Source organism: Rhopalosiphum maidis, chromosome 1 (genome assembly GCF_003676215.2).
Source record: "Rhopalosiphum maidis isolate BTI-1 chromosome 1, ASM367621v3, whole genome shotgun sequence".
NCBI classification, from domain to species: domain Eukaryota; kingdom Metazoa; phylum Arthropoda; class Insecta; order Hemiptera; family Aphididae; genus Rhopalosiphum; species Rhopalosiphum maidis.
This window is the reverse complement of record NC_040877.1, coordinates 61368157-61393902: the sequence shown is the minus strand read 5'-3', so window position 1 is coordinate 61393902 and position 25746 is coordinate 61368157. Positions and strand designations below refer to the sequence as shown.

Sequence of the window (25746 nt, the reverse complement as noted above, 5' to 3'; positions counted from 1 at the left end):
TTGCATTTTTTGATATTTTTAGTGTATTTTTTATGTTTTTAAGGAATTTTTTGTATAGGGATTGATAAAATTCGATAAAAATTAGCAGCACCTGTTTATACTGCAGTGGCACAGTACTATTATGGAACTACTTATGGAACATAAGGTAACAATAATAACGAATGTGTACCTATCTAAAATGTATATTCATTTTTTTGGAAATAATTTTCAGAGTAAAAAGAAGATAGGAGAATTAGAAGATAACGCAAATGATACGAATAATTAACACCTAAGAATAAAAATTTATATAATTTAACTAATTTTTTCAATGTTAAAAATAATTTTAAAAGCATTTTCTAGTGCATTTAAAAAAAAAATTCTGTTACGAGTGCATTAAATTGTATTTTTTGAAGGCATTTTTATTGTTTATTGCAATGAAATTGCAATTGTTTAAATTATTCAATAATCATTTAATCCAAATGTAATGCATACTCATTTACAGTTATAAATTACCTACCTGTAATACGATTTATGAATAACAAGATACCTATACCGGGCTATACACGCTCTAAAATTATATAGCACATGATGGCATCAGACCATCTTCCTCCATTTTTTTTTTATTATTAATTTTGTATAAGCAATATTAAAATTTAAAAACTGGTTAAAATTGGTATTAATCGTAACAGAAATTGTTGAGAACCGGAATCGATATTTTTGTTTATTACTAAGAACCGCATTGAAACCGGAATAAAAATTTCTAGAAAGTATTGGAACCAAGAAGTGTTTCAAGTGTTTAAAACATTATATTTCATACAAAAAGGAATTTTTTCTTTTAAAAATAAAAATAAAATAAGTTCCGTACCAGCCTTCCTGGTTCTTTTCATTGTAAAAGGAATTTGTTGTAGGTAGTATAGATACTTAAGTAGAAATTTATTGTACTAGATTTCATAAAATGTATTTTGGTCCCTCAGTTGGTTAAGTATTCTAATGTAAAAAGAACGATAATTTTCTCAATATTTTCAGATTCTACGCCTTAAAATTTACGTTTTGAAACAAAACAAAAGTTAGAAAAAAAAGTTCGAGTACTAAAGTGCATTTTATTTTAATCGAATTAAAAAAATGTATTATAGAGATGATGATTGGTTGCTTGATATAGTTGTGATATAGTTCAGTTGGCGGGAGATGAGTAAAAGAACAGGAGAGCTGGGAATTACGGCGTTCCATCGATGGCCAAACTGGTCGGCAGCTTATTGTGGTGCGCGCACGCGCGACTATTTTCGCGCCGGTCGCCAACGCCGTGTATGATATTCATATTATTATTATTATTCCGTATTCGGCATATTGAATATTCCCCATTCATATATTATATTGCTGTAATATTACAAATATTCATTATTCGAGTATAATATTGTATTATGGTTGTATTAATTGCATTAATATTATAATAGGTAAATGGTAATACGTTCGTCGTCCTTATTATTATACGTCATCACCCGTTGGCTAAATGTTATTTTTTATCAGCGGGTGTGCGGCTCGTCATCGTCGTCCCACCGCGAACGGAATACCATAAAGAACTATAAAGAACAGCTTCTCCCGGGTGGTACACTGGTACGGCACACGAACGGACTGAGGCAGGCCACTACCTTACGAGTTGCGAACAGTGACGATCGCAGTCCGGCACCGATAGAGTTGCGAGTGTTGCGACCGTATAACTCGGCGGCACACCACCACGACGACCCGGACGACCGCACCGCGCGGACCGTCGTCAACACCGCCACCACAGTGCATCGTCTATTCGTCTTCGATAGTTGTTCAGTGGAGGAGGAACGCGAGTCTTGACTGTTCTTTCTCTCTCTCGCTCGCTCTCGACCGTAATCGCGTTATTCGTATCGCGCGCGCCCGACGGACGCGACAACCGCAGACCCGGCACAGGCCACAGAATACAGATGCGTTGCAACAACCCGGACGCGTCCGCCACTGACTTTTGACAACAACCTATATTATATTTTGTATTTTTATAATATCGAGATACGTTATTTTTTACGCGTTTAATTATTTTTGATTATTTAAACCGTTTTTGGTTTTTTTTTTTTTAAACATAACACACATATTTGTATCCATCGCGCCCGTGGACGACGTACGCGAGTGCGCCGAACCCTCGTAGCCATGGACATGGACACCGACCGCTCGGACCCGTTCATGAAATACCTGGCCGTTGATCGCAATCAGCTCAACGATCAACCCACACAGGCAGAATGGACTCAGAAACGTCTAGTGTGGGTGCCCCACGAGAGCCAGGGCTTCGTTTCGGCCGGCATCAAAGGCGAACGAGGCGATGAAGTTGAGGTCGAAATCGCCGAGACCGGAAAGCGTGTGCTTGTCGACAAGGATGTCATACAAAAGATGAACCCCCCCAAGTTCGACAAGAGCGAAGACATGGCCGAGTTAACATGCTTGAACGAGGCCTGTGTACTTCACAATATCAAGGACCGTTACTATTCAGGACTGATTTATGTGAGTCAACATCAGTACTTTTTATGTTAGAACCTCAGTTAGAACCATCCGATTGCCCTGTGTGATTTAAAATTTCTATCGACTAACAACCGGTTTTTAATCTGACAATGAAGCATATTGTTCACCTGTGCACTTAGTAGGATAAATTACATCTGTTTGTGCTTTTCCAACCAATCTACATAATCATTTCTTAGTTATTATAATAATATATACAATACATGTAATAAAGTCGCAACATTAGCTAAAAATTTACGAAAAGTCCCAGAAATACATTGAACTTATCTCCTCTTCCATTATCCGGTTGCCTACAATACATTGAACATGAATATAATAAAACGATATATTGATATATTTTATTAAAATGTACTCATGATGGGAACTTTTAATTGGGTTAGCACTTTTAATAATCTTAAAATGTTTTAATTAATAAGCATCATCAGTTTAAAAATTAAATACTTGAATTATTTTGATATCATTGATTTGTATGTTCAATGAAAAAATATGCATTTTATATTATTTACTTATGTTAAAGAAACAAATATTTTTCATTTTTAAATTGATAGTGAACAATTATCAATTGTATAAAATTGAATGATGTTCACTTGACATACAATCATAAAGGTTTATGAATAATTTGAAATTTTAATATAATAATAATTTTAAAAGAATAATTTTTTGTTTCTAATGATTCCCACTTTTATAAATAGTCAAATAAGTTTATAGATGCCTATCTACAAACATTACTACTACCTACCAAATTGTTTTCTCATATTGAATTTTTTATCTTATATTAGAAAACTCTTCCAGAACATCCAGTGGAAATCCATAAAGTACCTATTTCCTAAAAATAAAAACTTCTATTAAGCATTGAATATTTAATTAGGTAACTCATTTGTTAGGTAGGTACGTACGTACTTATAGTACATACAATAATTATTAGTGTAATTAAAATTAGGATAATTTTTTATCATTTCACTAATTTTTACACATTCCAACATTAGTTCAATACTCAACAAAATAATAAAACTATTTTTTTAAATACCTTTCATGAAATGCTTACTACACAATTAGAAAAAACAAGCATTACCTAACATAAAAAATTAATCATAAAACAAAATAATCCACTGGGTTGTCAGATATGTTAACATTTTTTCAATCATTTATTGGTATAAATATTTTTAATAGCTTGGTAGGATAAGGATTACCTATTAAGTAGTTAATGTATTTCTTTTAATTTAATGAAAATAAATAAAAATGTTAAGATGGTAGCTCTACTATTGATAAATTTTTAGAAATCCATATAAGTACTTGTGTATAATATAATTGTGCAAGTATTTTTTTAGACAAATAATGGTTAAAAGTCTGTAAATTAAAAAGTAACCGTTTTAATGTGAAAGTTTAAGACGGTTTTAAATTGTAGATACTAGTAAACCATATTTGGCTTCAAAATTATACAAGTCTAGTCAAGATTATAGGACAAGGTTGTCAACAACCCTTTACATTTTTACCTATATAAATTTAATTATTCAAAAGTTTTATTGTAATCAATCATTTTTTATTGGTATAATATATGTTGGACCTGGACATTGGTACGCTATTTTAATATAACATTCTAATGGTAGGTTTTTAAAGTACTATAATCGAGACTATAGTTAAATAGTTGAGATATACCAGAAGTTATTTAGATATGAATAGTAATTATAATAATGTATATAGAGATGAATACCCATTATAATATAATTATTTAACACTATTAATTGAATACATTTAACTTTAGACTTGCAGTTAATGTTTGATGTATACTTCTTTTCTTAATAGGTATAATAAAGTACTAATAATTTTTTTGTTAAATACCGACTACTTGTTTAATAAAAATAATTATTAAAACATAAAACCGTGCATAAAATAGAGTATGTTGCAATTGATTTATTGATTAGAATATTGTTCATATTTAAGAATTTTATATAATGTTAAAGTAAATTTTTTTTAGGTTATAAAATATTGTCATTTATTTACATTTTTATTCCAACTAACTTTAAAACTGTTTAAACTTAACTACCTAACACTTAAAAAAATTTAATTTTATATTTTTAAATTTTAACTATTGTTTAATAGTGTAAAAAAAATACCTAATAAATAAAATAATTACAAACTTTACAACAATAATAGTTATTATAACTAAATAGGTTGGTATTCATGTTAATAAGTATTTTAATCACGAAAAAATCTATGAAACTAAGATGATATCAAAATATATATATATGAAATAAACTGACCATCTCTATTATTGTAATATTTGTGGTAAATGCAAAATGAGTAATAAAAGTAATTTTTAATTCAATATTTATATAATGTTTAAACAATTAGAATACTATTCAATGTTATAGATATATAAATTACTAAAAACTAAGGTTTTTTAATTACATATTTGATTAATATTATTTTTATAATATACTTACTTATCGTACGTATTGTATTTTGTTTGTTAGGTAGGTATAATATTTCGGTTATTGAGTTAATAATTTAATATTATGAATTCAAAAAATATATTTACAGTATTTAATTATTGCGGTAATTGTATTTTCTATTTAATTCTATTAAAAATGTTGAAAAATTAATGAAAATAGTGATTAAATAAATTTAAAAAAAGAATATTAATTTAAGACGTATATTATATTATTAGTTGTCATAATACGTGTTGGTATTTTTAGAATATTGCTTCTGTTTTTCAGTTAAAATATGCTAAAATCTTTAGAGGTACCAGTTACAAACATAATTCATATGAATTTTATTTCTCAAATATATTTAAACAATTTAAATCATCAGTAGCGTTCATATTGTTATTTCGAAATGAACCCAAATACCTACAAAAACCTTTATTATTATTATTATTATTAAGCACCTTGGAATGCAGCCTGCAGGTCATATCAGGTCAGCCAGTGTGACATAATCTTGTCTGGACAACTCACCCTCTTATAAACCTCTACTGTAGAAACAGAAACATACTTAGCGCATTTGTTCGATGTGTTCATAATTCGTAATACTATATCATATGTAATAAACTTATTACTAAGCGAAAACAAATTATTATTAAGACTTGATTACTCAGACACAGAATAATATACGAGATGGTGTTTGTTTATTTCAATCCTAGATTTGATTGTTGGTCACCACTTGGTGTTGTCTTCTATATATAATAAGAACATTAAAAGATTAAAACAATTAAAAATAATGCTCGTTAAAAAGAAAACCAAGATAAAATAACTATGTGTCGCTTTGTCATGCCATTGTATAATATACGTTTGTTTAATATAGATGTTCATCTTTTTTTGTCTACCCAATTATCATTATTGGTATAGTATTCAAAATAAAATCGCGATTAATTATTTTTATTGTACTTGAATGATTGATTTTTCGACTTAGTTAGATCTGTTATATCATCTTTTATTATAATTATCGTATTTTTTTAAATTTAATTCGATTTTAAAATCATAAATTAACAGTGAAAATACAATTTAATATTTGCTTATATCACTGAAAACGTATTTCGTAAAATATGGTACTACATAATAACATAATATAACTAATAAAAATGTTCTGTCTATAAAAATACTACTCTAAAATAGTATATTTTCTATTAAATTGAAAATTATAATAATAGTATTTCTTTAAGTTAAATCGTTAGTTACATAACTTTACCTACCTATCTTTGGTTATGAACTAAATTGAGAGAGTTCAGTGTATTGCTTTAATTACATTTTCATTTGTCGTGCTAATGGATCTGAGAATAGTCGAAATGTTTTTGTCAAATATTCTAATTAATATTTACTGTGTATAGCTCTAACGCGTATTCTTAAAAGAGGAGTGGTTATATTATGTCCAAGGAATGAGTAAAGCCTCAATCCTATGAGTCATAGTCAACATACTCGTACAACACTTTTCCAACAAATATGCGTATTTTTATTAAATTATATTTTCTCTTGGTTATTTATTTTTGTATAGCATTTATTTCGCTTGTATATTTTTTAATTTTTGATTAATTAAATTTACTTTTTTTATATAATAAATTACGTAGTAGGTATACCTATAGTTTAATAGAATTTTTCATTTTATTTTTATGTATTTATTTAAGAGGCCAAACCCGCTAATATTCACTATACAAATGTCATTTGTCGTAACCGATTAGTAATCGCAACAATAATGCTGTATGTTGGAATCCTGGTCCATTTTAAAAATTAATTCTATTACGAAACGCAGGAGAAACCTTGTCGGTGTATTGAATCATTCACGGAATTCGTTGAAAATTAGCACCATTTAATCAGATTTAACGGCCATTCAAAAATTCCTTATAGAAATCAATTAGGTCAAATAGTTTATCAGTATAATAATGCAATAAAATGCATTTTTTTTTAAATAAATGTACTTACAATTTTTTTTTTTTTATAATAAAATATTACTAAATAATAGTAGTTATAAATTATACATTTTATTCTAATAATTAATTAGTCATACAAATATATATATAAATGTAAAATTTATGTTGAAGAGTCTACAATGTGGCACTTTGTTTATTAAAACTTTTTTATGAAACAATAGAATTTTTTTTTTATAGTTCATAATATTCATACATATTATTAAATTTTAACTATCGTCTTTCAGCTGATTTTGAAATCGGGAAAAAATAAATCAAATAATATTAACTTTTCCAAATCCAGATTAAGTAAAAGAAAATTGCATTTTTACACGCGCGCGCGCGTGTGTGTATTCTAAAAAAGTTTTTCTTATAAATTATAATGCATGTTATAAGGTTAGGTATTACATAAAAAAACTGAAAAATTCAAGGTCACCCGTACAAAATATTAAATGTATTTAATTTAAGCTAAAAATCTCATGTTAATTGTTGCTATTTATATATTGAATAGAGATAGAATTATATCCTCAATGTTAAGCTGAGATAAGGTTATAAGTTAATTCATTACTCAATTCATGTTTGATATTAAAGTATAAAAGATTTTCCCTATTATTTTAGTAATTTTAAGTGTTAATAGTTCATAATATAAAACCACAAAAGTCATCTTGCAATTATATTATTATATAGTCAAGTACCTATGAAAGATAAAGATAAAGATTAAAATTTATTATATCTATGTGTGATGTATTGACTAGTGACAAAAAATATAGTTAACCTACAATAAATAGAAGGTATAAAATATTTAATACATTTACTATACAATCATAGGTAATAGCGCGTAATAGGTATTCATTAAAATAATACAAACATGATAATTTTCGTAAAAGTTTAAATAGTTTATTATATTTTACTAAGTATAGAAGTTAACCTATACATAACAGAGAAAATAAATATAAAATATATTCTTTAGGATAATAACGGATGTTGTTTTTATGAAACTGGTTTTTATTTGTAGTTTTGTCTGGGATTTGGTCTCTGTTTGAACTATCATAAAAACAGAACATGATGGGAAATTTAACACTTTTGTATTAAAAGAACTATTAAAAATGTATATTTAGTTAAAATAATTTACTTACAAATTCCCAAAATAATATGAATCAGAATTATCATTCAATAAAATCTTATTTTGTGAAAATTTATGTTGTCATTATCTCAAATTGTATTGTTAAGAATTAATATTATTTTTTACTTATAAATGTTTGTCTATTCATCAGACAATATTTATGTTGAACACATTATATCCCTAAATGTATGACAACGGGTATAAGAGGAAAATCAGGTTTATATTATGTTTCCCGAATCACACCAGGGACCTGGATTGATTATTATTTTGTGTTTTTATAAATATGTTTTATATCTAACTTTTTAAATTTTTAGACATATTCTGGTCTCTTTTGTGTAGTGGTAAATCCATACAAGAGATTACCTATCTACACAGAAAACATAATGGAACGTTACAAAGGTAACAAACGTCACGAAGTGCCACCACACGTATTCGCAGTAACTGATACTGCATACAGATCGATGTTACAAGGTTAAATACATATTTTTATAAAGATATATAAAAAAGAAATGTATTATAATTTTTTTTTTTGTATTTTAGATCGAGAAGATCAATCTATACTATGTACTGGAGAATCAGGTGCTGGAAAAACCGAGAACACGAAAAAAGTTATACAATATTTGGCTTACGTGGCTGCATCAAAACCCAAAGGAGTGATTCAACACGCTGTGAGTAACAACATATTATGTCATGTAATCATTTTTATACATTTCGACTTCGACCCATTTATCACTTATTCGAAATATATCGTCATTATAATAAACAGTTAATCAAATAAAATAATTTCTTTACAAAAATCAATAAATAAACATTTAAAATAGTAACATTTATGATATTAATTAGTCAACATATTATAATAAAAATTATTGACAGTTTCTATTCAAAAATTATGTTTACATTATTGAAATTATGTCAAACTTGACTAAAATGCAATAATTAGTTTAATTTTAACGAATTTGGTTTTATCAATTAATTTGAATAATTAGTTAAAACAAACGAAGGACAAACATTTCTAAATTTAAATTGATATAAAATAAAAACAAGCGACTACATATTTAAGTTGTTGCAAATTAATGTTATACATGTAGATTTTGTACTTTTAGCATTTCTGTAGGTTTGAAATGAAGGCGTAATGTTGATTTAACTCAAAACCACTCCCATTTCTATATTAGGCTCTTAGATGGATATCTAAAAAGTAATTCATGTAATACACCGTGCTTTTTGCCTGCATTAATAGATCTCACGTTTACTGTTGTTTTATTCATTACGTCGACGAACGCGTGCAAAACTCGACTCTAATAATGCACATATATCGCATGAGGTTTTCCGTTTTTAATCTGTAAGGGTTTACGTGAAAGCTGGTATACTATGAAAACCAGAATGAAGTTGACCTTAGTTATGGATTTGCAATATTTCTACCCATATTTGTTCTATTATTTATGTCTATATGTTTCCTTTAGTCAGATCACAAAGTTATTACATTAGTATTATACCCTAAAGTGATTTGTACTCTTTTTAATTGATAGATGTATGTTATTACTTGGCATGTACTTTATTTATATACTTCTACTGTACATGATTGATACATGCGACACGTCGTACGTTTATCTTGTATACTTGTACAAGTATGTTATTATATACGTTATGCATTTTTGCACTGTCCGTTGAATATTAATATTTGCCTTAAACAGCTGCAGCGTGGTGTGTACACTATGTACGAATCATTACTTGGTGGCAAACGCGGTGAAAGCTATTATCTTTATTGGCTCGAACAATACATAATCTGTCCTTATTTTGCTTGGAATAATAGCGAAACTCGTCATTGTTGTGTACATACTGAAGTTAAACACCCATGAATGGTTGGTTTTAACTCTAATATGGTAAAATATTCATGTCTAACTTAAGTATCATGCAGTTATAATCGTCAATGTCTGCAGTGTATCGTCAGTAGTCTATTCCAATTTAGGCGGTTTCCGTTGAATGCTTAATTATAATAATTTTCTTACTGTTCCGACGACCTTACACGCTGATTTTCGAATCAAATAATAGAACATAAAATATCAAACCAAATTCGGTTAGGCCGTTTGTTTTTGACTGATATCTTTACTTGTCGTTCGTGACTCGTATTATTTTTTCATAATATATTTAGAGATATTTGAATCTGTCTTGTCGATGTCTTGTACATACTCATGTCACTTGTGTGTATAATTAATATTCATTATGTAGAATGATTTTGCCCAAAGAGAACAAAATGTCGATATATTCTATATATTATGTAGAGAATTAATGTTTATAGTTGAATATAGTGAAAGTAATGTTGAGATTTGTCGGACTCCCGTGCAGCTACAAGGATGATGTTGAAGTTTGCTGCCTTATTTGGCGCCAAACTGATCAGTCCACATATGGTCACAATTTTTATTTTCTTAACCGTGTCATGTGCAAATTCTCATATAAGACATCCGCCAGGCTACCCAAATTCACATACGGTTATCATATACATTAGTCTATTTTTGGGCATATGAATAGGTACTAACGATGCATTATCATGAATTACATTTATTGTATGTATATGTATATCACAGAACTGTCACTGATCAAAAAGTAATATGGCTGTATATTGTATAAGCAATTACTATTGTATAAAAATAAAATACCATAATTCATTCATATTAGGTTTTCGAGTTGGTAAAACATTTTATTGAAACAAAATAAAATAAAATAATTTTGATGGACATTTAGAATTATACAATTTTAGTATAGTGTAATAATATAATACATACAATGCAGAAGTTTGATTTTTACTTTGTAGACGAATTGAGATTATTTTAACGTTTAGAAAAATAAATTATTTAGTTTCTTCAAAGTTGTTTTTTATTTAAATTCGTTTATTTAGCACACAGTCACGTCTGATTTAACAGCATAGGCTTATGAATAGGTTACAATGACGGGTATTTAATCAGTTCGGCACGTGCTAGTGTTGAATGTTAAATGTTAATATTATTTTAGCATTAATATCAGTGATAAATAAATAACTTAATCTGCCCAATTTAAAACATGACATTTATTAATTTAGTTATATTTGAAAAATGTTAAATAATCTATTAGTATGAATCGATTTTTATATTAATCAAATGTATTCTAACTTTTATTTAAATTATTTTTATCTTTACAATATTGGCAACAGATTATATTTATTCTATAATACTGAGTAATTTGATTACTACGATATTAAGAATTAAAAAAAATAATAATAATAATAATTAATTTTTAAGCGAAGACAGCTTTTTAATTTTATATTGGATAAGTGAATAATCAAATACTTAAAAATTATAATATCGAAAGGATATTGTTAATTTGCTAGTGTCAAAAATTAGTATTTTAAAGATGTTTCAAGACTGTGCCAATATTGACACTTGAAAAACTGAAAAAGGCTCGGTTAATTTTTTAGTTATTATTTCTAAAACTTGCTTTTTATTTTAATAATTTCTCTATTGATAAAAATCATAAAATTGTGTGCCGTTCATTTATTACAATTTTTGGTATTAGCGATGTAAAAGCGCAATATCGACTATAATTGTTCACAAAAAAATGGACTGCCTTCTGACATTATAATTTTTAAGTATTGGATATAATAATGATTATTAAACGCGTTAGTTAATTTAATTTAAAATTATATTTAGGTAAGTTGGTATAGATAAATAAATGTTTGTGTCGTTATGAATTATATAATAAAATGTGATGAATACTTCTTAATGGTCTTTGTTTACACTAGTAAATATTGCTTTTAGTATTTCTGGATTTTTTAATTTTTTATACTTTATTATTTTCTTTTCAAATTTCGAAAAATCTAACTTTATAATGTTGATCGTTGATGGATTTTTCTTTTTTATCAGTTCTTTCAAATTATGATAGCATAATTATATAGTAAATTAGTATTATAGTATAAACAATTGTCATTTTTTTTTTTCATATCATTTTAACCAATAAATGTGATCGATGAGAGCTCAAAACTCAAGACATTATGCTGTGTTGTACAGCACACTCCAATCATAATTTAAAACAAAATGTTTAATTGTTGTATAATAACAATATTATACATAGGTACTATTATATTCCGAATTGTATAAAAAATAAATTAATTTCATGGTTGACTAAAATGTAATGGACCAATCATAAGCCACAAATCATTTTAAAGGGACCATTAGTTTATTATTGATTCATTAAAATGTTTAGTGATTGATTATGCAATAGCAATAGTGTGTATAACAGTATATAGTTGCTTTGTTGTTTTTTGTCGCGCTTACGACGTGTATTATTTATACGGGTTAGAAGTTAGAGCTCCGTTGGATCGTCTTGGCCTTCTATTTGTTGTTTTTATTTTTCTGTCATATTGAGCCAACGACCTGCTTAATAATGCCACATTGAAAACCTATTATGGAATTGACGTGGTGTAAAAATCGCTCCTAAAACAAATGATGGAATAGCGTATATTTTGTAATTTATCCATCTTCGCGAAGCACACATTAAATATACGTACCACTGCCTAGTGTTAATTCCGAAGCTGTGTCCCAAAACTCACGTGCGTGTTACCATAAATAGCTTTTTGTTCTTATCACGACGTCCGTGAGGTACGCGTTAAACATATTGGCGATTGGCCTTGTGCGTGGCAACTTAAATGTAAAAAAAAAATTACAAATATGTATAAATACAATCCATAATATCATAACATTCATAACCGTTTATGTAAAATTTCGTCTTGTTCGCTATATAGGTGTTCCGCGTACGATTCCGTTTTTTTTTTATTCGAACGCTCGTTATCGTTGTTGGCATTATGTATGCATTATATGACTCATACGTTTGGCCACCTTAGGGTCCCACTAGCGATTTCTACCAGATAAGTTAGCTTAATCGTCTTATTATGTATTATAATTTAGAAAACGCTCTAGAAATATCGTTATCATAAAATGATGTACTTGCAACCTAATAAAAAACATAATACCTATGTGTAATTATTTTTAAACGCTTATAAAACGTAATCAATTCTCATAATAATATCGAAATGTGCAAAACATCTTTTAAGATTCGAATCCTATGGTTAAAATAATCGTGTAAGTTTCCAAATTTTTAGTATTAATTTTAATATTTGAAGTGGTGTCACTGGACGCCCACTTATTCAAGTCCACAAGTCCTGTATTTTATTTTAAGCCCTCAAAATTTACTTATTGTATTATATGTGTATACAGATTGTAAATATTCATTTTAAAATAAAAAAAAAAAGTTTCCCAGTTTAGAATATGATAATCAAATTTATAAAAAATTAAAATACCATTATACGTGTACAGAGTAATAATTTTTTTAAATATTAACTAGTAGAAAAATGTTAGCGATGACATTATATAATATTTTCCCATATCGTTTCCTAATGCCGACAGCTATATTAATGTTTTCAATCGATGTTTACAAATCATCATAGTTTGTTTAAAAACTATTGACAACAGCGATGATGATTTATGATTATAATGATTTAATAATAATAACAATAATAAACGCGTTTGAACCGTATAAACCATACTCTACTTATACTCTGAGGATAAGGTCTATTATGTACCGCACACGTGACACGTGTGATTTTGATGTTAAATATTACAATGATCATAATATTTTGTTATTATTTCAAATTCAATACTGCTACGTCAGCCTAACAACGCGACATCCGGTAATATGTTAGTGATAACGCATAATCTACATAGCTGTACGAATAACAAAAACCATAAACGTATACTTGAGTAAAGGTAATTTAATGCCCATTACAGGGGCGGAGCCAGACCAAGATAACAGGGAGGGCGATTTTTAAAGAGTACACATTAATTTTGATAAAGTATTTATTTAGGTACATACATATGTTACTTTCCACAGTCTCATACAAAACAAAAAAAAATATTTTTTAAAGTAATAATAATAAAAAATATATCACTATAATTTTGTTACCCTTGAAATATAATTACGTTAAAAACTAAAATCAGGGACTTCAAACTATTTTTTTTTTTTTGAGAGACAGAATGGGGGGAGGGCGATTGCTCCCCCTGGATCCGCCACTAGCCTATTAAGTCTTAGAGTATCGAATAAGATTTTTGAATACTTATTTGTCGTATAAAATATTAGACATTTATATTCCTGCAGATCCAAAAACCCTATCACATTTATTAATGATAATTATTCGTTTCTCCTTACATCGCTAAATGCCATAAATTATATTTTTTAAATTCTTAATTTCTGTTATATTTATGTAAAATCCTTTAAATTAGTTCATTGGAAGATTTAACAATATTTTTAAATATAAAATTAATCAATTCTCTTGTTGACGTGTTATTAATAAATATATTATATTAGATTGGTTATTTCTAAATTATTATTCTGGGCCATCTACACTGAATGAATTACTATAATATATTATAATTTATAATAATTAATTACAGTGTTTCTAAACTTTTTTTCTGTGGCGACTTCCCAAATGAATGTTCAATATTGTTATAAATAAATGTTCAATTTTTAACGACCCCTAAATGTATATTTTGTATAGACGTTTAGTATATACATATTTATATATGTTGGTGATTAAATCTTCTTGGAGTCGCGACTCGCGACCCCCAGGTTGAGAATTGCTTATTATAATTTAATGATAAATTATGGCTGTTAAAAACAAATAATGGATATTTAACATTTTTTTTATGTAAAATTGAATTTACAGGAATACAAGATGACCATTTTCATTTTTAATGTTGATATTCGTTATCCTAAATACGTAATAAAAGAATTCTGGAATTGATTTAAAAAAGTGCGCCCCATTCCGCTAGACACCAATACAATACGACTTTTTGATTTATACTTGTGCACATACTTGTTTTTATAGAATAATACATACACACGAGTTGCATAATACCTTTTCGGCGATAAAAATTACTCATTAGTTGTGTTTCTCGGGAGACGTGTATGAGTGTACATAGTGGATATTATATATCTATTATAATATTATTATATTTGTGGTGTCCTATAATAGTTACCTCTGTATCGTATATTTGTATTATCATGTAAAGCGATATTTTTTTTCTATTGCGCGGCATAAAACGCGACCGGAATCGTCTAAATCGCATAGCGCCGCGTCTTTGTTCCGTGCGCGCGTTTATGTTAATCGTCACGTTCTCCGCCATGCGAATTTGAACGGCGAAAAGAAATCGCGGTACCGTTCAACGCATATAAATAACAAGTACTATAATATATATTATTATTAGGTATTTACTTTTAATAACGATGCTAAAAATTAAAACAATTTTTTTTAATAAAAATTGTTAAGAATGTTTGCACACCTTAGTAAAACGATAATATTTTTCTAACATTTCAAGCACACCACGACCACATAATAATTATGTAGTGTTCTAAAAAACAAAAATTTAATATATTTGTTTTTGCAATGACTTGTGTAAAAATAAAAATATATATTTAGCGTTTTGTGTGTTGGTGGATCTATTTCTTACCTCATGCGTCTGTGCATAAAATTAAAATATGTTAAAAAATATAGTCAAACATACGATTTGACAAATCACCTGATCAGTGATGATCATAAACCGTAACAATTACCGCGACATTTTATTGTGTTATTGAAAAGTGATAAAATATTTAACTAACCGGCTTATGATTATTTTATAAATTTTTTGTTGATTGATTAAATAATATTACTACTTATCGAAATTTATTTAGCAAGTTCGCCTAGTAAAACATAATTGTGAATTCTTTTGTATATCTATCGTAACATAGGTATGTGTATTATTATTATTAATCATATAGAATGCGTGAGATATAAAAAAATAATTTTAAAACGGTTAAAAATCAACAAATGATTCGCTCGTTAGTCATCGGCGGCAGTCGAAATTTATTGACATTAAAGAACGTGTCTCATAGATTATTAATGAGTGTTCGACTAAAGTTGTACAGATAGCTGCAGTTTTACGCGTTCAAATGGGTTCTTAAGTTGATGTGTCTTATCAATTATAATTTAACTTATTGTTTATAGTAGGTATTTACTATTTAAACAAATATACTAAGTGGTTTTTTTTCTTATGAGCGTTTGCTTGCCTAGTTGCCTATGATAACGTAACGTTATGATAGTGTTTTACATTAAACAAATTTAAAATAATTATTATAATATGGAGTATGGTCTATGCTAGAACTGTCTATGTGCTTATCAACAATTTTTCAACTTATAATTGTTTTGAAATAATTCCTTTAAAGTTTAAATTTATTGTTACAATACAATTTAGAACATTTACTTAATTGTAGTTTATTTAGGCACTTGATTATTTTCTTAAACTTTTCATGATCGTTCTTTAAATTATATGAATTTTTTATAGTATTAAATCAAAGCCTTAATTTATAACGATAAACTAAATATCCATGTTAAATTATTATTATTACCCATTTTCGATAATATTGTTTTAGAAGACATTTATTATAGTTTTTATACAACACTAGTTTTGTCATTGGCAGTGTGTTTATTCTTTCGTCTTTTTTGTGAACCTAACTTCTTATATAATTTAGTAGAATAAACAATAAGTAAATTTTATTATTGACGTTTTTAATTTGTCTTAAATATTATGTTGACATTAAACTTCATTACCTCTGTGTTAAGTAAAACCAATATTATAATATTAGATAGGTATGCACCACTTTTATTCATACAAATAAAACATGTACAACATTTATCGAGTAATTGTTTAAAAAAAAAAAAACCAAACATTACGTAACTTATTTATTTATTCCATATTTACCATATTTGAAATTCCTTTTTTTAATATATTTTACGATCCTTGAAAAATAAAAATGTACACACATACACACACACACACACATATATATATATATTTATACTTACTTGTTTTTTTTTCATGTGTATGTTGGTTTTTGGAAAATCACAGTCCCCTGGTCCAGCTTTAGTTGTTGTAAGTATACATAATTATATACTTATTATTTATTTAGTTTATTATATTAACTAACTATCCTTACCTATATTTAATACTATTGTTATTTTTTTTTTAACTTATGTCATGCATTAAATATATATTATCTATTAAAATATTTATATTGCCTCACAAAAATGTTTGCACGCTTTCCATTCGGATTGATGATGTACTTATTTAACTAGTGTAATACTAATGTTAGTTATGAGGTAAGTAGAAAAATATTTTCTAGTTCAATAAAAAAAATATTCATATATATGTTTTTGTTTAGGGTGAACTCGAACAACAGCTATTACAAGCTAATCCCATTTTAGAAGCATTTGGTAATGCAAAAACTGTGAAAAATGACAATTCTTCTAGATTTGTGAGTTTTATTTTAAATCAATATGTTACTGACTCTAAATCTATTTTAATTTTATTTACAGGGTAAATTTATTCGTATTAATTTTGATGCTTCTGGTTTCATTGCTGGTGCTAACATTGAAACTTATTTATTGGAAAAATCGAGAGCTATACGACAAGCAAAAGATGAACGTACATTCCATATTTTCTACCAATTGCTATCTGGAGCAACTGCTGAACAAAAAGGTAAATTAATATTATCTATTTTTTATTTTTACACAACCAAATTGATTATGGAAAATAAGATGTATATGTTATATTATTTTGTTTTTAGCCGAATTTATACTTGAGGACCCTAAAACTTATAGTTTCCTTACAAATGGTAATCTCCGTGTGCCTGGTGTAGATGATGCTGCTGAGTTTAGAGAAACTGTTAATGCTATGAATATCATGGGAATGACAACTGAAGATTATTCTGGTATATTAAATTTCAGTTATTTGTTTGATTAATGTAAGCTTAATGTGCATTTATATTTTTTTTTAGCTATTTTCCGAATTGTGAGTGCTGTCATGTTGTTTGGAAACATGCAGTTTAAACAAGAGCGTAACAGTGATCAAGCAACATTACCTGATAACACAGTTGCCCAAAAAGTTGCTCATCTATTGGGTTTGTCGATAACTGAAATGACTAAAGCCTTCCTTAGACCTCGTATCAAAGTAGGCAGAGACTATGTGTCCAAAGCTCAGACCAAAGAACAAGTGGAATTTGCTGTAGAAGCTATTTCTAAAGCGTGTTATGAACGTATGTTCCGTTGGCTTGTTAATCGCATTAATCGATCTTTAGATAGGTCTAAAAGACAAGGAGCATCATTCATTGGAATCTTGGATATGGCTGGATTTGAAATATTTGAAGTAATTTTTTAGTTAATATTTTGTTATATTTTAATCTAATTAAATATTTGTATTATTTTTATTAGTTAAACTCGTTTGAACAACTGTGTATAAATTACACAAATGAAAAACTGCAACAGTTATTCAACCATACCATGTTTATTTTAGAACAAGAAGAATATCAAAGAGAAGGTATTGAATGGAAATTTATTGATTTCGGATTGGATTTGCAACCCACTATTGATTTAATTGACAAAGTATGTATTGTGATACAGTTTTAAATTCATTTTCAGCATAAACTAATTTTTCTTGTACTTTATAGCCTATGGGTGTTATGGCCTTATTGGATGAAGAATGTTGGTTTCCAAAAGCCACTGATAAATCATTTGTAGAAAAATTAATGTCAGCCCAAAGTGTTCATCCTAAATTCCATAAAACAGACTTTAGAGGTGTTGCTGATTTCTCAATAATCCACTATGCTGGAAAAGTTGATTACTCTGCACATAAGTGGCTTATGAAGAATATGGATCCATTGAATGAAAATATTGTTCAACTCCTTCAATCTTCTCAAGATTCTTTTGTAACTCATATCTGGAAGGATGCAGAAATTGTAGGTATAGCTCATCAAGCTCTCACTGATACACAATTTGGAGCACGGACAAGAAAAGGAATGTTCCGTACAGTGTCGCAATTATACAAAGAACAATTGAACAAGTTAATGATCACCTTAAGAAACACTAATCCTAATTTTGTAAGATGTATTATTCCAAATCACGAGAAAAGAGCCGGTAAAATCGATGCCCAACTTGTACTAGATCAACTACGATGCAATGGAGTTTTGGAAGGAATTAGAATTTGTAGACAGGGTTTCCCCAATCGTATTCCATTCCAGGAGTTTAGACAACGGTATGAACTTCTTACATCAAACGCTATACCCAAAGGTTTTATGGATGGTAAAAAGGCTTGTGAAAAAATGATTAAAGCTCTTGAACTAGATACAAATCTCTATCGTGTTGGTCAGTCCAAAATATTCTTCAGAGCCGGTGTTCTTGCTCATTTAGAAGAAGAACGAGACTTCAAAATTTCTGACCTCATTGTCAATTTCCAAGTAAGCTTTTTTAAAATTAATATTATTATATTACAAATCCAAAACTATTTAGTTTACTATAAATCACGTATGATTTTAGGCTTTCTGCAGAGGGTACTTAGCAAGAAGAAATTATCAAAAACGTCTACAACAATTGAATGCAATTCGTATCATTCAGCGCAATTGTTCAGCATATTTAAAACTGAGAAATTGGCAATGGTGGAGATTATATACTAAAGTTAAACCTCTTTTAGAAGTTACCAAACAGGAAGAAGTATTATCTATTAAAGAAGAAGAATTGAAGGTAGTCAAGGAAAAATTAGATTCTCAACAGCGTGGTGTTCTTGAACTCGAGAAGAAGTAATATATTTTTAATTTTATTTAATAATTTATATTTCAGGATGTAAAATGTTATTTTTTACTAATAGATATCAAACAGCAGTGGATGAGAAAAATGCCTTGGCTGAACAACTACAAGCAGAAGTTGAATTATGTGCTGAAGCTGAAGAAATGAGAGCTAGACTTGCTGCTAGGAAATTAGAACTAGAAGAAATATTACATGATCTAGAAGCTAGAATTGAAGAAGAAGAAGAAAGATCTAGTACATTAGCTCAAGAGAAAAAGAAGTTACAAATTAACATAAATGTTAGTTTTATTAATTATTGTTTAAATAATCAAAATAATTTTTAAAAAATATTATGTTTTATTTATTTTAATTTTTTTGTTTTAATAATTGTAGGATTTGGAAGAACAATTAGAAGAAGAAGAAGGAGCACGGCAGAAACTTCAATTAGAACGTGTTCAGATGGATGCTAAACTCAAAAAATTAGAAGAAGATCTTGCGCTTGCTGAAGACACTAATGTGAAACAAGTCAAAGAAAAAAAGGTTTTGGAAGAAAGAGCTGCAGATTTGGCACAAACTTTAGCTGAAGAAGAAGAAAAAGCAAAACATTTAGCTAAATTAAAAGCAAAACATGAAACATCAATTGCAGAATTAGAAGAACGTTTATTAAAAGATAATCAACAAAGACAGGAAATGGACCGTACTAAACGTAAAGTTGAAACTGAGGTAAGAATACATTTAACATATATCATCTATAGCAAAATAAAAATAATTTGTACTATAAAATGTTTTAGGTAAATGATTTAAAAGAACAGCTAAATGAAAAGAAAGCTCAAGTAGAAGACTTACAATTACAACTTGGTAAACGAGAAGAAGAATTAACACAAGCTTTCATGAGAATTGATGAAGAAGCTGCAAGTAAGTTTTTTTTCTTTATTCTTGTATGATTTGTTATTATTATAAATAACATTTTACAGGTAAAGCACAATCTCAAAAGGCTCTCAGGGAATTGGAATCTCAACTTGGGGAACTTCAAGAAGATCTTGAAGCCGAACGTACTGCTAGAAGTAAAGCTGAGAAACAAAAACGTGACCTTAATGAAGAACTTGAAGCCTTAAAACACGAGCTTTTGGATTCTTTGGACATAACTGCTGCACAACATGAACTTAGAGCTAAACGAGAACAGGTATAATAAATAAAAATCATTTATCAGTTTACACGCTTGACCTTAAAACACCTTAACATCCATAAATGTTGTTTCCTATTAGGAATTGGCAACCTTAAAGAAATCATTAGAAGAAGATACACAATCGCACGAAATTATTATTACCGAAATGCGACACAAACACAGTCAAGAAATATCCGTTATAAATGAACAAATAGAATCCTTGAAAAAAGTATTGCTTTGAAATTCATAACTTGGGTATATGTGGCAAAATTATATTATTCTCTTATTTTTAATTACTTTATAGTCTAAAAGTCAATTGGAAAAATCCAAGCAAACTCTTGAAGCCGAAAATGCTGATCTTGCTGCTGAACTGAAGTCTTCCGCATCTTCAAAATCCGAATTAGAAAGGAAACGTAAAATTACTGAATCTCAACTTAGTAAGTATTAGTTTGTAAAAAAAAACCAAAATAATGTACAATAAATTGAATGATTTAACTTAATAATTATTAATATAGGTGAGATACAAAGTAAATTTGCTGAATCAGAACGTTCGAAAAATGAATTAATTGATAGACTTTCTAAACTTAGCAATGAATCTGAATCCATTGTTAATCAATTGGAAGCAGCTGAACTTAAAGCTTCTGCTGCTGAAAAATCAGCAGGAACAATGGAAACTCAGCTGCAAGAAACACAAGTATTTAAAAACAAAATTATTTGATTTTTTTTGTAACTTAGTTATTAATGTATTGTTATTTTGATTTTATTTAGACACTTCTAGAAGAAGAAACCAAGTTGAAATTGTCATTAAACTCGAAACTAAAACAAATTGAAAGTGAAAAAGAAATGTTACAAGAACAGTTAGAAGAAGAAGAAGAGTCCAAGAAAAACATGGAAAAACAAATAGTTGCTCTTAATTTACAAATTACTGAAACACGGAAAAAAATGGAAGATGATGCTGAGTCGACCGCTGCAATGGAAGCTTCTTATAAAAAAATCTTTAAGGTATATTTTATTCACTTATATTAGTTGAACATTTATATTTACATTTATATTTTAGGATGTGGAATTGTTACAACGACAAATTGAAGAACTACAAGCAACAAATGATAAATTGGAAAAATCTAAGAAAAAACTTCAATCAGAATTAGATGATATTAATATTGATTTAGAAGCCCAACGATCCAAGGTTATCGAACTTGAGAAAAAACAAAGAATATTTGACAAAACCCTTGCTGAAGAAAAGGTAACAATATCATAAAGATATTTAACACCTTTTTGAAGAAAATTTTAAATTGTTATTGTAAATACTTAAAATTATTAGGCGGTTTCCGAGCAAATGGCTATTGAACGTGACACTGCTGAAAGAGAAGCTCGAGAAAAGGAAACACGTGTGCTTTCTTTAACCAGAGAACTTGATGAACTGATGGTGAAAGTTGAAGAATTGGAAAGAGGAAAGAGAACACTTCAAAATGAGTTAGATGAATTGATTAATAATCAAGGAACAGCTGACAAAAATGTTTGTTTATACTTATTATTCACATATTTTTGAAAAGAGTATTAAATTAATTTTTTTTTTTAGGTTCATGAACTGGAAAAAGCTAAACGAATATTAGAATCACAATTGGCTGAGATACGTGTACAGAATGAAGATTTGGAAGATGAACTTCAAATAACTGAAGATGCTAAATTAAGACTTGAAGTAAACATGCAAGCATTGAGGGCTCAGTTTGAACGTGATCTTGTTGTAAGTGACTTATGAAAATACTTTACTTAATAATTTATATCTAACTAGTTATTGTCAGTTTCCAACACCCTTATTTTTTCTTTTGTTAATGTTTTTAGTTTATTTAATCATAATTACTATACATCAATTTCTGTAAGTATTTTTTATTGTATTAATTATGTTAATTAGGCCAAAGAAGAGCAGAGTGAAGAAAAACGTAGAGGACTTTTGAAACAAATTCGTGACATTGAAGCTGAACTGGAAGATGAACGCAAACAAAGATCAACTGCAATGGCTGGTCGCAAGAAAATTGAAGCTGATTATAAAGATCTAGAACAACAGTTAGACATGCACAACAAATTAAAAGAAGATGCATTAAAACAACTTAAAAAACTACAAGTTCAATTGAAGGACGCTACTCGTGACGCTGAAGAGGCTAGAGCTTCTCGCGATGAGCTTTCTGCTACGTCAAAAGAAACTGAACGTAAATTGAAATCGGTTGAAGCTGAATTATTGTTATTGACAGAAGAGCTGTCTGCATCTGAAAGAGCTAGGCGTGTAGCTGAAAGTGAACGTGACGATTTGCATGAAGAAATGAATAGCAATTCTAACAAGGGGTTTGTGATATTATTTATAAAAAACAATGATAAGAATATTTTTAATAGGTATTATATTTTGTTAGCAGTACATTAATGGTTGATGAAAAGCGTCGTCTGGAAGCAAGAATATCTACATTAGAAGAAGAATTAGAAGAAGAACAGACCATGTCAGAAGCGTTGAATGAACGAATTAGAAAGGCTCTTATTCAGATTGAACAATTGAATTCGGGTAAATTAATTTACACATTTTTTTTACCAAAAAAAAAAATGTTTAATTATTATTTTGTTAAGATTTGGCAAATGAACGAGCAACAACACAAAAATTGGAGACGAATAAAATGTTATTTGATAGACAAAACAAAGAATTAAAGGCCAAATTAGCAGAAATTGAAACCAATCAACGAGTAAAAACTAAAACTGCTATTTCCAACTTGGAATCTAAGATTGCCAATCTCGACGAACAACTGGAATCTGAAGCTAAGTAAGTGGTGTACAAAAAATAAAAAAAAACTGATGGATTAAAATAAATTTTTCTTATATATTGTCATTATTAATGGTAATTTTCAATGGTTAGAGAAAGACAATTGCAACAAAAAGCTAATCGTAAATTAGAGAAAAAAATGAAAGAGGTTGTGATGCAATTAGAAGATGAAAGAAGAACAATTGAACAGTACAAGGAACAAGTAGAAAAGGTATGTACATTAAACCTTATCATAAACATAGCGAATACAAATATTTTTTTCTTTTTTAGAGCAATGCTAGAGTCAAAACGCTGAAGAGGCAAATTGAAGAAGCAGAAGAAGAAATCAGCAGAGAGAAGCACCAGAAACGAAAAATTCAACGCGATCTCGATGAACTTTTGGAATCCAATGAATCAATATCTAGGGAGAACAATAATTTGAGAAGCAAACTCAGGTTCTTAAAAATACATTAAATATTTATTGGAAAACAATGCTATAATATGCATGTATATTTTTTTATTTTTTTTATAGGCGAACTGGAGTGACCACGACTTCCAGAATAGGTGCTACTGGAAGTAAACGAGGTTCAACAATTGATGATTTATCAACAGTCCACGGTAGTTCTCTTGATGATTCGTTGGAGTCAAACAATGGATCAAATGATACAAATTCTCTTGGTAAGCAAGAACAGCTTTAAATATGAATAAAATTAGAATAAAATTTTACTGTTGTATTATTGTTATGGTCAAGTAGACGGTGTGAATTAATATTACAATATTTAGGTGCCGAAGACATGTGGTCTCGATAAATTTTCAAGATTATTACTTTTCAATCAAAAATATAAATAAATAATGGTATGTAGGGAATGCACATAACAACCATCTCTTAGTTCTCGACTCACCAATTTAACTCATTTGTGTTAAAAACTTGGCTTATTTAAATCCAAATTGAGATTTCCCCAACCCTCTGTCTAGTGATTTCAATTTTTTTTCATTTGTTTATAAGCCATTGTTTTTTCCCACATTAAATGCATGGGAAAATGTAATAATTAATCTGTGCCCTTGCATTATTTTTAGTAACAGTTACGTTCAAAATATTTAGTAATTTTTTTTAAAAAAAAATGTGATTGCCAATTGTATACATTTTCGATCTATGATAAAATTATATAATATATTATTATTGGGTTTTGCTTTTTGATCATAAATGTTTATGTAACTCGACATTATTTAATACATGGAAGCATACATTATTTTTGAACATAGCTGTTAATTTTAGTAAAAAATAATAATTTAAAATCAATGTTACTTAGTATTGTATTAATTTATACTTATAATTATTATTTTTAAATGTAATCTAATATTAACAATGGTTGTACAAACATACTACCTAATAAGGATTTAATTTTTAATTCCTGACTAATACACATTAATATCTAGTCTTATCAATTTATGTAGTTATTAGTGTTATTACTTATTAGGTTTTCGTGTAAACATAGTCTCTAGGAAAAGAAAAGAACATTGGAAATATGTAACAAATAAGTGATAACCTAATTTGATTAACTCATAAATAATTTTTACAAGCACTGAAATTGTAAAAAACTATAATATTTGGATGATAGCATGTAAAATCAAATAAAACGCTATTTTTAATCATTAATTAACGAAAATAAGTATGTAGTATTTAGGCTGTTAGTATTTGTTTAATCTTGCTATTTAACCATCAATTACAACCAGTATTGTAATAATAATGTTATTATTTTTCAGGTCCGTGAAAACATAAGGCTCAAAAAAAGAAACCGAATTTTTTTAATTATAGTTTTAACCAGAAACATTTCCTCCTCCCTTGATATTGTCCTCAATTATTGTACTGTACTTATATTTACTGTATACTTTAAATTGATTTGTTGTCAAATAAAAATGATCATCTCTGACATTTTACAAGATATTCTGAAACGCATTAAGTATTACAACGCCCATTGTTTTTCCGAGAACGGAAAACTGTTATTATTTATTATTTATTTATAATGATTCTATGTTTTTTTTTTTTAATTTTTGTGTTTGTATAAAATAATTTCTTATCTAACAACAATAA

General features: G+C 28.1%; 1 protein-coding gene across 5 annotated transcripts; it reads left to right on the top strand.

Annotated features, from left to right (window-relative positions):
- Positions 1-1741: 1741 nt before the first annotated feature.
- Positions 1742-25746, top strand: LOC113548167 (myosin heavy chain, non-muscle). 5 transcript variants are annotated; one of them, XM_026948896.1, is made up of 30 exons: positions 1742-2496; positions 8345-8501; positions 8571-8698; positions 17000-17023; positions 17227-17250; positions 17313-17405; positions 17467-17629; positions 17718-17861; positions 17928-18295; positions 18361-18531; positions 18597-19382; positions 19462-19721; positions 19790-20006; positions 20101-20430; positions 20499-20622; positions 20682-20890; positions 20973-21101; positions 21177-21309; positions 21388-21566; positions 21641-21874; positions 21930-22115; positions 22194-22388; positions 22452-22616; positions 22785-23212; positions 23278-23423; positions 23486-23675; positions 23769-23886; positions 23946-24109; positions 24187-24332; positions 25419-25746. In XM_026948896.1, exons 1-30 carry the CDS (start codon positions 2149-2151, stop codon positions 25424-25426), a joined length of 5967 nt encoding a protein of 1988 aa, XP_026804697.1. In that variant the 5' UTR covers positions 1742-2148; the 3' UTR covers positions 25427-25746. The 5 variants fall into 5 exon arrangements, with proteins under 5 accessions (XP_026804697.1, XP_026804696.1, XP_026804695.1 ...); XM_026948895.1 differs by lacking the exon at positions 25419-25746 and adding an exon at positions 24438-24488 and having other exon boundaries at positions 23281-23423; XM_026948894.1 differs by lacking the exon at positions 25419-25746 and adding an exon at positions 24438-24488.